Source organism: Ictalurus furcatus, chromosome 13 (genome assembly GCF_023375685.1).
Source record: "Ictalurus furcatus strain D&B chromosome 13, Billie_1.0, whole genome shotgun sequence".
Classification (NCBI taxonomy): Eukaryota; Metazoa; Chordata; class Actinopteri; order Siluriformes; family Ictaluridae; genus Ictalurus; species Ictalurus furcatus.
The window spans coordinates 20,358,287-20,376,338 of NC_071267.1; the positions used below are offsets into that span (position 1 = coordinate 20,358,287).

The following is an 18,052-nucleotide window of genomic DNA, read 5'->3' on the forward strand; positions in this document are numbered from 1 at the left end:
AACTTGGGGTTCAGTGTCTTGCCCAAGGACACTTCGGCATGTGGAGTCATGCGGGCCGGGAATCGAATCGCCAACCCTACGATTAATGGACAACCCGCTCTACCACCTGAGCCACAGCCGCCTTGGTGGCTGTCTGTACTCATGCTGTCTGTACTCATGTTTGATGGACGTGATTCGAAGAGGGCTTTGACTGAATGCGTGTCGTGATGATGTCACATTACACATCTTGGCCCAAACCTGCGAAAAATCTGTGGTGGTTTTGAAAAATTGCAAGCTCCTATGAATATTGCAGAATGTGCTCGAGTTTCATTTCTGTGACCGCAAAATCAAGAAATCCTGGAGGGACTGCTTTATAGCTGAACAACATAAGTGATAATATAAAATAACTTGTCTCATGGATGTTCCACATTAAATGTAACTATAAGTGGTTAAAAGTATGATGTGTTATTAAAGTATCATTGACAAATTGCTGTGGTATAAGAGGAATAAACCCCTTCAGGACATGATATAATTGGAAAAAAATATTTTGGGGTGGTAATGATAACTGATAACAATTGATAACGTTTTGTGTCAGGCCGCATCTCACCACTCTGTTGTTCATTATTTTCCTGTAACAGCACTTCCATATTTTGCATATTTATTCCTTACAGATTTATATACCAAGTGTGTATTGCTCCTTAGCTGAGATCGTATTGAATATTGGGGTCTAATGTATATTCCTTGATTTTACAGTCAAAATTTAAAACAGAAGAGTATACAAAAGCAGAAAGGCTGTAATGTAGGTCTGAAACTCCTCCATATGTATTGATGTTACTGTATGTTTTTCACACTGTACCAACCTCCCCAACAGAGTTTTCAGACTGTTGGTACTCTTAATCCCTGACCTAGTGAGCTAGCATGAGGACGTGTTTTTTGTTAGACACTTGAAAGCACTTATGTAAGTTGCTCTGGGTAAGGGCATCTGCCAAATGCCATAAATGGAAATGGAAATGAAAACAAAAGGAAAATCAAGCCCAACGAGATAACAATGATTCTAAGCATGCTTGTTTTGATCATAGTTTAGCTTGTATGCTTTTTAGATTTTAGTTAATGGCTTAGATTATGGCTATGGAATAACTGGTTTGTTGGTTGACCTTTTACTGGTTTAGCTATTGAATCTTTGGGTGTGGTTGTGGTATGGGTGTGTGTCAGCGCTAATAAGGGTGCTGGTTATTTTACTGTCACATGTGCTGTATTGTTGCCCAGGGCTTGTGGATTTCACTTGTGCTGGAAAGGAACAATGGTGTGACACACAAGTGCTCATGTATGCTAACAAAAACACTAAAGCTGCGCTACCCTCTGGGCAACCACACAAGACACAGTACCCACTCATGCACATGGATGTGTACACACACACACACACACACACACACACACACACATTCAAATCACTGCCCTTCACTCGTATCTAATGCATAAATACATTTATGTGCAGTAAAGAAATACATGATTGTACTGACAATGGTGAAGAGAAGAGGTAACTCTAATAAGGATAAGTTTGAGCTAGCATGGTGTGTGTGTGTGTGTGTGTGCGTGTGTGTGTGTATTTGTTTTTGTGGTGGGGGGGGTCGAGGGTGGCAGAGAACGAGGACGGAGCGACTTGGTGTTGCCCCACTTCTCGATTAACACTCACTCTCATGTGGAGTTGCATTCTGACCAGGAGGATGAGCCAGGCGCTCTCTCACCATCTTCATTAATGCCATCATCATCTCTGCGGGAGTTTATAAGAGGCCCAGTGAGTTTCAGCACTCCATTCACACACAGTGCATTCACATTCACACATCCACCCATGCACTACAGCCTCCCATCTGTTTGTGTGTCTCTGGTTTGTGTGTGTTTATGAGCAGACATGGCAGTTATCGACACATCACTGTGATGTTTAACAGGCCAGTTGGTGCTTGTCTCTGTAAAATTCCATCCCCCAATTGCGTCTAACTCTCAGCTATTGTTTTAGATTTGTCAGGATCAGATTTTTATTATTTACAGAATGAAAGCCTCTGACCTGTACTGACAGGAACAGTATTTATTCGAACAGATTTCCAATCAGAACCTCAAAGGATCCCATTATTGCAACCTTCTATAAATTATGCAAAATTAGCCTGTGTGTTTACTGATTAATAATTCATAGCACTTAAACAATCACACTAGTGTATTCGAGATTTGAACATGCACATGTGAGTGCACAATGCATTCTTCATGCCTTGAGTGTTTGTGAGTATGTGTGTGTGTGTGTGTGTGTGTGTGGATGAGTGTGTGTTTGTGTGTCTGCGTGTGAGTGAGTGTGTGTGTGGGTGTGTGGATGAGTGAGGGTGTGTGTGTGTGTGTGAGTGAGTGTGTTTGTGTGTGAGTGAGTGTGTGTGTGTGCGGGTGTGTGGATGAGTGAGGGTGTGTGTGAGTGTGTGGATGAGTGTGTGTGTGTGTGTGTATGTGTGTGTGAGAGAGAGAGAGAGTGTGTGAGAGTGCGGATGAGTGTGTGTGTGAGTGTGTGTGTGTGTGTGTGTGTGAGAGAGTGAGTGAGTGTGTGTGAGAGAGAGTGAGTGAGTGTGTGTGTGAGAGTGTGTGTGTGTGTGTTTGAGAGTGTGTGTGTGTGTGTTTGAGTGAGTGAGTTTGTGTGTGTGTGTGTGTGTGAGAGAGTGAGTGAGTGTGTGTGAGAGAGAGTGAGTGAGTGTGTGTGTGAGAGTGTGTGTGTGTGTGTTTGAGTGAGTGAGTTTGTGTGTGTGTGTGTGTGTGTGAGTGAGTGTTTGAGTGAGTGTGAGTGTTTGAGTGAGTGTGTGTGTGTGTGAGTGAGTGTGTCTGTGTTTGAGTGTTTGAGTGAGTGAGTTTGTGTGTGTGTGTGTGTGTGTGTGTGTGTGACTGAGTGTGTGTGTGTGTGTGTGAGAGTGAGTGAGTGTGTGTGTGTGTGTGTGTGTGTGTGTGTGAGTGTTTGAGTGAGTGTGTGTGTGTGTGAGTGAGTGTGTCTGTGTTTGAGTGAGTGAGTGAGTTTGTGTGTGTGTGTGTGTGTGTGTGTGTGACTGAGTGTGTGTGTGTGTGTGTATGAGTGTTTGAGTGAGTGTGTGTGTGTGTGTGTGTGAGTGTTTGAGTGAGTGTGTCTGTGTGTGTGTGTGTGAGTGAGTGTGTCTGTGTTTGAGTGAGTGAGTGAGTTTGTGTGTGTGTGTGTGTGTGTGTGTGACTCTGTGTGTGTGTGTGTGTGTGTGTGTGTCCATGTAAGAGAGATAGAGAGTGTGAATGGGTTCCAGGCGTTCTGCCCTGTCTTCATACTGAGAGTGTGTTGTTGACAGATGGACGTGGGAGGGCTGTTACTGTTACCGAGCTCGAACTGTCCGAGAGATAGGAGCTGGGAGGGGTGGTGGAGGGTAGATATATGGAGAGAGGAGTTAAAAGGGAGGGGTTCAATGAGGGGGAGGAGAGGGAGAAAGCGAGAGAGAGGGATTTCTAGAATTGTGGAATTGTGGAGGAGTTAATTATATTAAGAACTGTACATGTGTTTAAGGCTGCCTGCGTTGCCTGGACCTATTTTTGAGTTCCCCTATGCACAGTGGAAATGAAAGAATTTTCAATCACATCACTCTTATTCTCACGGGCTCTCTCTCTCTCGCACTCTCTCTCTCTCTCTCTTTCTCATTTCCTCTGTAGTCTATAAAAGAGTCTTGTGCCCTCCTGACCGAATAAACAGTTTTAACAGAACTCAGAGCCCAGTGCAGTATTCTATTGTTTCTTCGTCTTATTCTTGGATACCGTAGTGACTTTTACAGACTCAGCTGCTGTGTGTGTGTGCGTGTGTGTGTGTGTGTGTGTGTGTGTGTGTGTGTGTGTGTGTGTGTGTGTGTACATTTCTATTTGGGGTGGGACAGGGAGGAACTGAGACATTAATTTGTGAACATTGTTCTAGCTTTGTGGGAGTCATGATTCAGGTTGATTGTTGATCTGTTGATCTGTAGATCTAGTCTTTTTATTTAATTTGTTTTATTTATAGTCTTCATTATGATTTGTTCCAGTATAACCAGGTGCTACTTTAAATAATAATTATTACACATTATTATTATTATTATTATTATTATTATTATCAATAATAATAATATATAATAAATAATAATAATCCATCATGAAGAACACTAGGCCTAATGGCTTTATAACAGTATTTATGCATAAGCTATGTATAAAGTGCATCATATGTAATAGTTGCTCGAGAATATCTAACAATCGATTATTTTTTTCTATCCCCACCTCGTATCTGGTGGTTATCCAAAAACCTGACATTTAACCTTTATTGGTAGAACATCATTCTTAGAAAGTTTTCAGAAAATGATTGTTACACAAGCATTTGGGCGTTGGGCAAACTATCAGAGAAGCGTGTTATGTAATGATGTTCGTATACTATGCACCCTATGTGCCAGTGTTGCACTCTGCGGTTTTACTCTCAGCCTGAAGTTTCAAAAATAACAAGAAACATTCTGAGTAACTGTGTCAATGTTCTGCAGACTTTTTTTTTGCTAAGTTAGACAAATTAGCAGATCCATGGCAGAATGCTTAATCCAATCCAATTTGTGCTCATGTTTACATGCAAGATTGTGCTGTGTTAGTCAAAATTCATGAATGTATAAATACACATGTGAAATTGTACTTTCACGATCAGGATCAGTCTGCACAGATATTGATAAAACTGGAATTGCAAACATTTGTCCATGCTTTAGAATACGTCAGTCCAACTATTTGTCTGTAACATGTCGGGACATGTTGTCATGCAAATAATCAATGAATGTATGGTTTGATGCAATTGCAAACACTAGCCATTTTTTATTTGTTGAAGAATGATACTGTACATAGATTTGATGCATTTATAGTTGTATGTTTAATGGAACATCTCTGAAACAAGTTCATTTCTGTTATTGTTCCCCCACCATCCGAAGAGGGCTTTAGCTGAATGCACGTTGTGATGACATCGCATGACGCGTCTTGGCCCAAATCTGCAGAACATCTGCGGCAATTTTGAAAAAGCTCCTTTTTTGAACTTTGTGGAGTTTGCTCAATTTTAGGTTCATTTCTTTTCAATTGCAAAATCACAAAATCCTGGGGGGACTGCTTTACTGTGTAGGAAAACTTTAAAGGAAGAGCCATACGTCTCACTGTTAGAAAACCCTGACACTGGATACTCCTTCCGAAAATGTTAAATAAACCTCTCGTCACAGAAAATGTACCGTATCTATGATTAAACACATTTTTTATTTGTTTACGAGCTTCTGCCATCTCTTACATGTTACTGCAGAAATGATATATTAGAATCAGTACATTAATATAACTCTATAAACTGAATTAAACCTAGCACTATTGTCAGAACTGCTTTTATAGAAAATTAATCAGCACCTTCCGACCAATCAGAATAGAGAAGTTAAAAGCACTGTATCATAAGATTTAAATATTCATAATTATATCGTTAATTGTAAGATTAGTGTCAATCTCATGCAACACGTTACCTTCCAACTCACTCAGTTAATAGTAAGGTAATACTCAGGTAATACTCAACATCTATGTAAGAAATGTGTGTATCAGCTGTTTTTGTAGCTATGCCACATTGGTTTGTGATGTGTATCAGTATGGGAGGGCAAATCAAAATGAAATCAAAGAAGCATTCAAAACAAGTCAAATTACAACATCCCAGGTTCTGACAGTCGTTTATGTAAAAAATTATTACTACATGACTAAGTCATTTTTACCTTTTACTTAATAAGACAGTATTAAGTGCATAACACAGTGAATATTGAAACTCAAATTGAACCAAGCGTAAGCGACACTAGAGAAATGAATTGAATGTGTTTTGAAGAAATTTGGTATGGTGCGCGTTTAAGTGTAAGCTGTTTATTCTCTTTAATTTGTATGTGTGTGTTTGCACAGTTTAGAGCGAATTAGTGCGGAAGTGATGATGGGAGAAGAGTACAAGATGAGCGATTTGTGTATTCCCCAGAACTGGTGCAAGCAAGAGAGTGCAGAATGTACAGATTGGCAAACAGCAGTGGCAACAGCTCCTCCCTGTTTAAGCTCTTTGGCTGATCCGCATAAACACACACACAAGCACACACACACACACACACATGCATGCACACACACATGACCATACAGATGGGTGACAAATGAAAGGAAAACCCAACAAAATGGTTTAATAAGGTGTTGTGCTACCATGAGCTGCTAAAACAGCTTCAGTGCATCTTGGCATCGATTCTACACATCTCTGGAGCTGTACTGGGTGGATGAACGCCATACTTCCTAAAGATTTTCCTTTAGGTCTAAAATCTCTCATACGTGTTCACGTGCACTGACTGTATATCAAGCACAGGTATGCTTTAACTGTTTAGATGGTGTCAGAAGGTCAAGCAGAGGAATAGGGCTTTTCTTGCAATCATACAGTATATTAAGTGTAGAGATATATATGCATACACTGATGGCCATCTTTCTCGTATATGTATATACGTGTGTGTGTGTGTGCGTGTGCGTGCGTGTGCAAGGGATAAGAGTGAGCATAGGGTGTTGCATAAGAGGATCTGCTGCTGTCCCCAATTTATCCTTTGCTTAATCCCTGTACCATATCTTTCATGCTTATAAACAGACAAACACAAAGTCCTTGCTTTCTCTCTCTTCATCTTGCTCTCACTATCCCTTAAATTCACTTCATTTGCGCACTTTGTTTTTCTGCTTCTCTACTCTTTGTGTATGTATGCATGTGTGTGTATATGTGTGTGTGTGTGTGTGTGTGTGTGTGTGCAATGTGAGCCGGTGCTGAGCAACGCTGCTTTGCATTATTTAGCTGACACAAATCAGCTGATTGACAGGTCTGTCACCGTGCTGCTTGCTCACTGTTGATGGTTTGCCTCTTGAACGCTGCTTTGTTGTTCGAATGGGCAAGATGTTTTTGTTAGTGTGATCATTTCTGTTAAATGTCACATGAAGGATTTTCAGTATATTGTGGTTATTGTCAATACTTCCAGAAAAACTGACCAACTGCATATTTTATTTTTTGAAGATGATATACTGTATGATGGTTATATGCAGTAGACTAGTAAACAAACAATGGCATCAATTATCGAATTTAAACCACACTGTAACAACATGGAGGCATTATAAGAACTGAAAATCTTACTGGGGCACAAATCTTACTGGGGCAGTGGTGGCTTGGCGGTTAAGGCTCTGGGTTACTGATCGGCAGGTCGGGTGCTCAAGCCCAAGCACTGCCAAGCTGCCACTGTTGGGCAAGGCCCTTAACCCTCTCTGCTCCTGTATCATGACTGACCCTGTGCTCTGACCCCAGCTTCCTAACATGCTGGGTAGGGATGTCACGATACCAAAAATCTAGTAGTCGGTACCGATACCACCAAAAGTACTTGATACCAAAGTCGATACCATGGTGTGGTATAAAAATAAAATAAAAAAGCTCTCCTGGAGGACATCCTCCTCTGGCTGATACTGGCAGAGGGGGGGAGAGAGAGGGAGAGGGAGAGTATTTTAGTTATCAAACACTGTATAACAAAGAGTCTCCAGCGGTGCACTCCTAAACGTGCGCGCGCGCACACACACATACACACAGCTTATACTCTGAATGCATTAGTTTAAATTCACTGATATGGTAGCAGGCCAAAACGATTTATTAAAAGCATGAACGTTTGAATAATTATTAGTGACAGTAGCTACATTTAGCTGACAGGACACGGGCTGAATGGCGATGCATGGTGGCCCATTCGGAGGTAGTTTATAAGATTGCAATGTGTTAGCATTGTTAACAAATAACAGGCTATCACTAACATTACATGGAGCATAACGTTAGCTGGTTTCACAGCAACAATGCCAGCTGCCTCAAACAAATATAATATAGGACCATCTTTCAGGTGCTTCACCAAATTCCAGGTGTTTCCTCGCTTTGTTTGAAATGAACGATAGCATCGGTTACACAGCGGAAACCGATGCTAGCTTTCCTCTCTTTTCCTCTTAACGAGTCGGGGCGGAGCTAAACTTGTTAAGCTAAGCTAAACTTCTGTAGTTTTTCCATGTGCTTGTAGGCGTTCCTCTTCTTCTTCACCACTTGTGGACTGACTAAAACACTTGCGCGTATTTGCTGCCCCCATCAGGTCCGGAAGAATCGCAACCTCGGTACTTTCGGTATTTTCGTTACAAACGGTGCTAATGCTACTGCAGAAAAACAAGTACCATCACGTGTTAAGAATGTTGGTACCAACTTGGTACCGAAGTATCGGTTCTCGTGACATCCCTAATGCTGGGGTATACGAAGAAAAGAATTTCACTGTGCATATGTATATGTGATCAATAAAGACTCACTAACACTATGCGACTGACCATGTCCCTCCAGGATTTTGCGATTGCAGCAAACTCATTAATATTAGGAGGAGGGTGCAGTTTTTGAAAAAGAATTACTGCAGATTTTCTGCAGATTTGTGTCTTCATCACAAAAAGCATATTCAGCCAAAGCCCTGTTTGATTCTCATGCGTCGAACATGAGTACAGCTAAAAGGTCTGTATAATTTTGTGCAATTGCAGTTTTGACAGTTGAAGTACTTTTCAGCAAAAAGGCACAAAAAAAAAAAAACTCTGCAAGTTGTATCACAAATTTTGAAAAAGGCCGCAGCACAATCAAGCATTTCTGGTGCCCACAATCACAACAAAACTCCACGAAATCCTTTACGGTCTGATTAGAAACCTTAAAACGTGACACACTAACAACACAAACTGGTAAACGTCACCATCTTCGAATTTGTTAGTCACGAAGTGGAGAAAAAATGAAAAATTAAAATTTTACAGTTCAATTGAACTTAATTCAGTTTAATTCATTTATATTTGTGTAACACTTTTAACAAAACACAATTAAAGAGATAACTTTACAGAAATCCAGATGTAGCCTGAAGTCTCTGATGAGCAAGCGAATGGTGAAAGTGGCAAGAAAAAACTCTCTGAGACAACATGAGGAAGAAAACCTTGAGAGGAACCAAACTCAAAAGATAAGACATCCTTTTCTGGGTGACGCTGGATAGTGAGATTATAAATCATTACGGTATACAGGTGTGTTAAGAGGATTCAGTCCTGGAATGTGCACAGGACAGGCGTTATGATTGCAGCAGGAGTTGTTCGGTATGTTCTTTGCTGCTTCACCGTAAAACAAAACACATCTGGAAAAATGATTACTGTAATAACACAAAGAGACCGAAATATCGGTTCGAAAAATAAAACGACCACATTGCATTTATTTCATACAGATATAAAGCTATACCAGAAATAGTTGTTATATGGTTCACATACTACATATTTCTTTTTGGTGGAGTTTATACAAATAGTATGTTTAATATGACATTTTAAAATAACCAGAGATGAACTGTACTAAACATTATGAATGCAGAACGAAATCATCGAGAAAACAATGAAAATGTCTGTAGCACTAAAAATGTAGATTAGTGTTTTAGTTACCATCCATGTGAGAATGTGTGGTTCTCTGCCACAGGTTTTGTTACTTTCAGTAATGGAAGACAGAGTTCTGGTGACTCTAGGCTTTGTTTATGTGTGTGTGTGTGTGTGTGTGTGTGTTGTTCAGGGTGAGTAGTTGAAGCGCTGTTTGGCCTGGCTGTGAGCACTTTCTGGGTGTGTGAAGTGAAGCGAGGCCATCGCTGGGGCATCGCGCTGCTGCCTGCACTCTATTTGTGTACGTGTGTTTGTGTGTAAGTGTGTGTGTGTGTGTGTGTGCAAGGTACAAGTTGTGCTTTGACTACCGTCTACAGTCCTCCAGCACCTTCTGATGAGAGTGACTTTGGGAAATAGGACACAGCATGCACTTAGTCTTGTACACACACATACACACACACACACACACACACACACACACACACACACATGCACGCACACTCACGCGGAGCCAGAGAATCTCAACTGTGTCTTGCCAACATTGTTTAGCTGCAAAGCGTTTACCCCCTCTTACAGGCTACAGACAGTATCATCAGAGAAAATTGCACACGTGGGACAAGTGAGCACGTACACACATACACACACACACACACACACACAAACAGAAGCTTTTCCTTCCTCTGCTATATTTAGTGGCCTTTAGTGGACTTAGAGACAGTGTTGTTCGAAGAGGCTGCATGGAATCTGAATGGAATCTAATGACATCATCGGAAGGGGGAGGGGCTTGTATGGCAAGATGACAGACATGTCATCGCTTCGTTTGTGCTCTAAATGACATCATCAGCTATTCACAGGGAATCTGTTTTTCAATTTATTCCACAGTGACATTTCCAGCAAGACTTTTGTCTCTCTCAGAAGCAGGGAGACTACTTCCAGGCACACTGCATGCTTTGTGGATTTTTGATGTAATTTGCTGTTAAATCATGGATATTTATATAAATAGTGTACATCCATCCATCCATCCATTTTCCGTACCGCTTATCCTACACAGGGTCACAGGGAGCCTGGAGCCTATCCCTGTCACAAGACATGGGGACACCCTGGACTGGGTGCCATCCCATCACAGGGCACAATCACACACATTCACACACTACAGACAATTTGGAAATGCCAATCAGCCGACAGTGCAGAAACTTTTTTTGTTTCTGCTCCTAGACTTGCTCTGATTGGTTACTGAAATATTTCCAAAGATGAAAAACGCCAGAGAGAGAAAGAGCTAGCCCTTTCACACCCGACCCTGTGTTACAGTATGGTGTGGTTGCTAACTCAAATAAAGAACTCTAGTCGAGTACCTGTGTGAACTTCCCACTACATAAGTGTACCCATGAAAAAGCAGGAGGAGTTCTCTGGAGGTTGTAGGGTTGGGGTTATGAGGATTAGTGATTAGCACAAGTAGCACAAGGAGATTTTATTTAGCACAAACACAAAAACAGGCATATAGGTTATTTTATTTTAAAATGTATGTAGCACGGTCATTTATGACCATCACGGAGCATTTGCTGGACACAAGACACAGTAGGTTTGTTGTGAGCAAACCAAATAAAGCAAAGGGTGAGAATACTTTAACCTTTTGCTAAAATAATATTTTCTTTTGAAATTTTCTATTGCCTCATTAAATGCCAGTGGATAAAAGACCAATTGAAAAGTGAGACTTTAGCTGATAATCAGTATTTTACAACTGAAGATTGTTGTGCAATAGTGAATAGAATCTATTCTATCTAATATTTATGACAATTCTGTCCCAATTGTGTTTGAGCAGTGGTCTGTATTATTTCAAGCTCCACCCATATGTCCCTGTTGGGTACCCTTGGTAATCAAATTCAGCACTTCATTACAGGCTTTATCTAGTGGAACAGACAGACAGTATGTGTGGTCAAAGGCAGTTGATCTTTAGAGATACAGCTTCAACAAATTTTCAGAATTAACGTTGCTTAAGCAAATTAAATGTCAAAATGTTTGATTATCTCTGATGAGTAGGAATGGGCGATATAGACTTAAAACTGCATCACAATATCTCATGTTTTTTTTTTCAGCTATAATGATATAAATGACCATATGAAAATAATAACATTTAACATGCCACAAGTCACATCAGCATACTGTCTTGAGGTCTGTGCAAACACAAACATTGATACAAAAATTCAAACTTAATTCTGACCATCACTCTTCCAAACCTACTGCGACGCTGTTCATACATAGCTTGCAGGGCTGTCTTTGATCTGCTAGAGCCATATCACCTTGGAGCAGTTGCATGGTTTCCCACTGAAGCTAATCACTGTTGAGCTTGGGTAGTACCTGGATGGGAGATTTCCTTGGGGCAAAACTTTTTAGGTTGATGCTTGAAGTAGTATTAGTGAGGCCAGCAGGGGTGCTCACCATGTGGTCTGTGTGGGTCCTAATGCCCCAGTATAGAGACGGGGACACTATACTGTAAAAACAGCACGGCCTTTCGGATGAGAGGTTAAACTGAGGCCCTGACTCTGTCTGGTCATTAAAAATCCCAGGACCCTTCTCATAAATAGTAGGGGCATTACCACGGTGTCCTGATGAAATTCCCCCATTGGCTCTTATCTATCATGGCCCCATCTCTGAAATGGCTACATTACTCTCTCCTCTCCATGTTCTGAGCGTTCTGGTGCACTACAGCTGCCCTTGCATCATCCAGGTGGATGCTACACACTAGTGGTGGTTGAGAAGACCCCCCCCCCCCCCCCCAATACACTATAAAGCACTTTGAGTGCCTAGAAAGAGCGCTATATAAATCAAAAGAATTTATTATTAGCATTTTCTTTTTTAATCATAGCGAGTGCAAATGGCAAACGTGCTGACAATACCCTTCTGAATGAAAGGAGTTTGCTTTATGTTACTTGTTGACGTTTTCTCTTCTAGGTTTTCTCATATTCTGGTTGGTGTTTTTGCTTGAGGTGGTGGAACAAATTTGATGTGTTTCCACCCTTTGTTGACATGGGTTTTTGACACACGTTACAAATCACAGACGTGTTTTGTTCACATCAGATCTTCTGTTTCTGAACCACTTCCATATTACAGAGGAAGCTACATTTTAGGGGATTCATTCTTCTTCCTCATCTACAGCTGGAACCATGCTTGTTCTCGTTCTACACGTGAGATGCCCACGTTGCGGCATGTGAACACGTCATTAACTATAGTGTTAGTATCACGGGATGACAAATTCTTATCGTGGGGAGGAATTGTACTGATATATCATGAACGATACGATATGGCACAGCCCTAGTTTGAAAACAGATACACTCTTAAAAATAAAAGTTCCAATCAGAAACAAAAAGTTGCACAAAGAAACTTTTACTCTCACTTTCTTCAGAGCCCACAAATGGTTCTTCATAGCAGTGCCACAAGGAACCATGTTATAAGTTCTCTAAAAAAAAAAAAAAAACACTAGTTAATGCTTTAAGGAAACAAAGTATGGTTCTTAAACATGATGACAGGAGAACCTTTTCCAGTCGCACAAAGAACTTTATAGGGATCACTTTAACATGTTAAGGGAAGAATCTATAATGAACTAAAAAGAACATTTTAAATCTCCAAAGAACCATATAGCTCAACTCAAGAACCTTACACAATAGAAAATGGTTCTTGACAAGAAGAAGGTTCTTTGCAGAACCTGTGGTGCTGTAGAAACCATTGAAGAACCTTTATTTTTAGGAATGTGGGGTAATGTATGGTGATTTTATTTGTGTGCTGGTGTCTGTGTGCATGATGATAAATAGGAAATAGGCAATTGTGCTGAATTTAGAAATAATGTTGTTCACAGTTTTTATTTGAACCTTCCAAGTATCCTGATTCAGCCATCTTCCTGACAACTCCATCCTCCTCCAGCTATTGGACATGCCACAGCCTTCACTCTTTCCATCCCCCTCATCTCGCGCTCTCTTTCTCTGACTGTATCTTGCTGCATAATGAGATTAAGCAGTGGTTTCCTGTCAGCGTGAAGCTTCTCCCTCTCATGGCTCAGCTGCCCCATGCTGTGCTGATGGCAGGGTGGGTGTCGTGGTAGTGCAAACGATCTGAAGTGGATTTATAAAACATCAGCATTCTCCATGCTAAATGTCTGTAGCTCAGCATGGCCATAACTGAGAGAAACAGCTATATGGGTCATGATGAAGATGCAGTGGTATGGCAGTGTAGCACGATAAGAAAATCCGGCATACTTATCCTGTTATGCTAGATGAAAATAGATCGTGACTGCAAAAAAGATAACAAGTGCAAAAATACACAGCCTGTTATAAGTCATTATTGTGCATAAATATACATAGACTGAAAGTAAGTATATAACATATTTTCTGCTGTATTAGGAAATAGACTACACTAAAAATTGTTGAATATTTATGCATACGTTTATAGGCATAAAGCACAGAGGCTGATGAGATGCATGGCATTATGCATTATGCAATGGGTAGTGAATAGTGCTTTGATGTTACAGTGATGGTATAATCTTCTAATCCATTAGCTAAAGTGATGTTTGCCAGACGACAAGTCCTCTAATCTCTGATCCCATGTGTGTTCTCTCCTCAGATTGACCTGGAGCCTGAGGGCAAAGTCTATGTCATCATCGACTTGTCAGGATCCTCCAGTGAAGGTAAATTTATAATGCATTAAAATACATCCAGATTCTAGGTGCTTCCTGACTAAACATCTTGAAAATTTCTAAATGCAGGAAGACAATACTGCGTCAATGCGTCTTTTCTTTATTGGAGCAGCTTTTGCTCTGATGAAGGTTCTGGTTTTTTTTTACACTGGACTTCTGCTTTCTAATACATTTGCATAAGACCAACAGGTTTGGTACTTCCTTTGTCAGCCTGGCTGGAACGTGTGTGTGTGTGTGTGTGTGTGTGTGTGTGTGTGTGTGTGTGTGTGTGTGTGTGTGTGTGTGTGCGCTGGAGAAAGTGGCAGCTATCTGCAGGGAAATCCCACTCTTTTAAACTCTGAAAGTGTGTGTGGGTGCCGGAAATGCGAGGATCATAGCGTCTGAGCAACCTGAAGAGCTCCCACGCAGTATTGCAGCTCTCGACTGCAGACTGGCACACACAGGCTTCCTGTGCACTGGAGCAAATCTAATGAACCACCACATATCAGTTTCAGGATATCAAATGCACACGTTTCAGCTCATCTTGGGTTTCTTCAGAAGCTTAATATTTTCTCTCACAAGATCAAAAAACACAGCCTTCACTCTCAGAACTTAAAAAAAAAGTGAGCGATTTGTGTAAAGATGTGTTTGAGAATGGAGTTTTCACAGCAAAACTTTTATCTTCCAAACATTGAAACATTGACACCTCTGTATTGACCATATGCATGCTACAATACCTGATCCACAATCATAACTTCGTCAAATTGTCTCACCAGACACTCGTTCATTCTAAACCTTCATACTTTGTGTGTGTCAGTATGAGCACTGAACATCCAGAGTCTGGCCATCCAGCAGTATATACAAAGCACCTCAACTTACACAGTAATGCAGCATTATATTGTACTTCGCTATATTCAAATGTAAAAGGACATCCAAAACAGATCTTGCAGATTTACCTGCAGTCCTATGATTTGTTCTTTTGTAGCTTGAATAATATGGCAGTCAGGGGCTTATCACAGGGCATCCCATTTATGAAAATCACAGTGCAATGCACAAAGCAGAAATAGTGTGTTTATTGATGGTCAAAAATACTCTTGCATTGTAATTGTCATATTAATGAACCTATAATTTTATAGTGTCATAGAAAAATAATGTAAGTAATCATGCAACACTATGTTTTGAATCAGATAAAGGGGAAAGTGGGAGGCACGGTGGCTTAGTGGTTAACATGGTTGACTCACACCCCTAGGGTTGAGGGCTTGAATCATGCCTCCACCCTGTGTCTGTGGAGTTTGCATGTTCTCCCAGTGTATCTGGGGCTTCCTCTGGGTACTCTGGTTTCCTCACCTAGTTCAAAGACATGCATTATAGGCTGATTGGCATTTCCAAATTGTCTGTAGTGTGTGATTGTGTCCTACAATGGGTTGGATGGATAAAGGTGAAAGTGATTTTTTTAAAAATTATTATTATTAAGGAAAAAAAATCAGGCAATATTATCATTTTATCACAAAATATAATGCTTTAGTTTATGTTTTTATTTATTAACTAGTAGTAATGTTAGTAGTAATGTCATTGTTATATAGTGTGCGCTTATTTTTAGACACTCCAACATGCAGTTAGGCCAAGTCCCTAATGGCTACCTATTCACTATAAAAGCTCACTACATGACATTTAATATAGTGATATTCTAAAAAGCTATGTAGTGTACTAAATGCCTAATAGAATGGCTTTGAACTTTGAACCACAGAAAAATCCAATAAGTGACTCCCAATAAGTGTCTGTTGGAAATGAACTACTGATATACTGTAGGTATAATAACTTTGTTTAGAACTTGGTCATGTTTATATTTCATTAGACAGTCAGTTTTAAAAATATGAAAATAAACTATGCCATTTACTGGCAGCTCGTTTCCTGCCACAAGCAATGCAAGGGTCATTTCAGCACAAAGTTAAGGAAATGTGTATTTTGTTGCGTAACTAATAGGAACACATGAGACCTCAAACAATGGAATATTTTTCTTCTGCCTTCAGATACAGAAATATTATGAAAATTCAAATATAAATTTGTTCTGACAGCTCTAACGTTGATAAGGCTTTAAACAGAGCTGGTTTACCAACATCCTGAGATAATATCTCCCTGAATTCCAGAGGATGCTGCCAGGATTAGCACACACACACACACACACACACACACACACACACACACACACACACATACACACACACACACCAGAAACAAACACACAGATGGATGATTAGTGTGTAAAACGATAATGGTGGTGGTGTGTGGTTGACACTGTAATCACAGGCCCCTGCCACGTGGTGTTGGTAACTAATTTCAGTTTAATTCTAGCTTGTCTGTGTCTGACTGCAAACAGCCGTTTTGTGCTAATGTGTGGGCATGGCACCATGTGTACAGTGCCTGGTCACTTTGCATGGACCGTTAATGAAAGTGCAGCATCATTCACGCCTCATTTGAATGGTCTTACGTGCACAGGCCTGTGCTAAGCCCGGGTCACGATCTCTCCTCTGTTCCAGGAAGCCCATTGCAGTGTGACTCTGTTCATTCACATGCTCATTGATTTCTGGTTGATTTGCTCCATCGACCCAGAGTGCAGTGTTTTGCCTGATTGGGGTGATCTAACATGGGCCAGAGGATGAGTGAGAATGATTATACCAGTAGATAAACACACAAACAGTGTGTTAACAATAAAACCTAGGACATATTAGTAGGGATGCACCGAATGTTCGGCAACCGAAATTATTCGGTAAATAAGTGAAAAAGCCGAATAAATTTGACCGAACAATGACGTGTTTGATGACACGCCAAATAGCCTAGCAACCAGAGTGAGACGCGCGAATGTCACGACCTCGATGAGGGGGCGCGCGCCTGCACGCCTGCATGTTGTGCACTTCGGATGTTGACAGAAGTTTACTGTGGACACGTGCGTTTGTTTTGTTTCTGTTCCAGAGTATTCTGTCACGTCGCGAGACGTAAGGGAATAGAGTACGGAAGCAGGTAAAGACGTATTTATTTAAGGGCAGGCAGACAAATCCAAATCGTAATCCAAAAAACGTAGTCAAGACAGGCAAAGGGTCGGGCGATCGGCAAACAGGCATAAACGGAGCAAAGCAGGAATCAGAGTCGCGGTCACAGAAAACAGGGTCAAAACACAACACAAGAAACGTGAACTAGTACTATGGACTGAGCGGAAAAACCAGCGGGGACTAAATGAACTAATCTATAGTTTAAACTAACTAAATCTATCACGGTACATAACATTAACAACATATCTAACTATACTATATCTGCTATAACACTCCGCGAGGTGTACAGGGACGCGAGCGGTACATATCCCCAATATAATCAGCCGTATAGAACCGAATAGAACCATTTTCTGCACTCTTGTCAATGCACTTTTTAATGCACTTTTTTGTTGTAGGCTACAGAGTGTTACATTCTTTCAGCAGTCAGTTATAGGCATAGGCTATTCAAGGGGGGCTCAAAGATGACCACATACAAATATTTTTATTTTACTCATTTATTTATTTAAAGTTATATTGTGCCTTGTTGGTAGCCTATGCCTGCTGGAGTGAAAAAAAAAAATGTTCAGTGTTAAATAAATATTTAGAAATTGTAGTTTTTGTAATTGATTTTTTTCTCTGAGAAGCAAGACAAAATAGTAAAAAGCACATTTTGACTATTTAATTTATGCAATGGTGAAAAAAATGGCAAAATAAATGGAAAAACGCGAAAAAACGTGTTCAGTATTCGGCCTTCAGCTTTCGGCCAAGTTTTTCATTATATTCGGTTTCGGCTTCAGCCAAGAATTTTCATTTCGGTGCATCCCTACATATGAGCATACCTTTACCAGTTTGGGCTTTGTATCATTCAAATTTCAAATGGTATTTTACTGGGATGCATGCATTAGACATCAACTGAAATGTAACAAATCAGTAG

At 40.5% G+C, this 18,052-nt stretch overlaps 1 protein-coding gene across 1 annotated transcript in view; it reads left to right on the forward strand.

Moving 5' to 3' along the window:
* Positions 1–18,052, forward strand: part of prkcea (protein kinase C, epsilon a) — a 68,106-nt gene that overhangs the window by 8,090 nt on the left and 41,964 nt on the right. Inside the window, exon 2 of the mRNA XM_053639105.1 lies at positions 14,041–14,104. Coding sequence (XP_053495080.1) covers positions 14,041–14,104 — 64 coding nt within the window. The remainder of the gene's footprint in view (positions 1–14,040; positions 14,105–18,052) is intronic.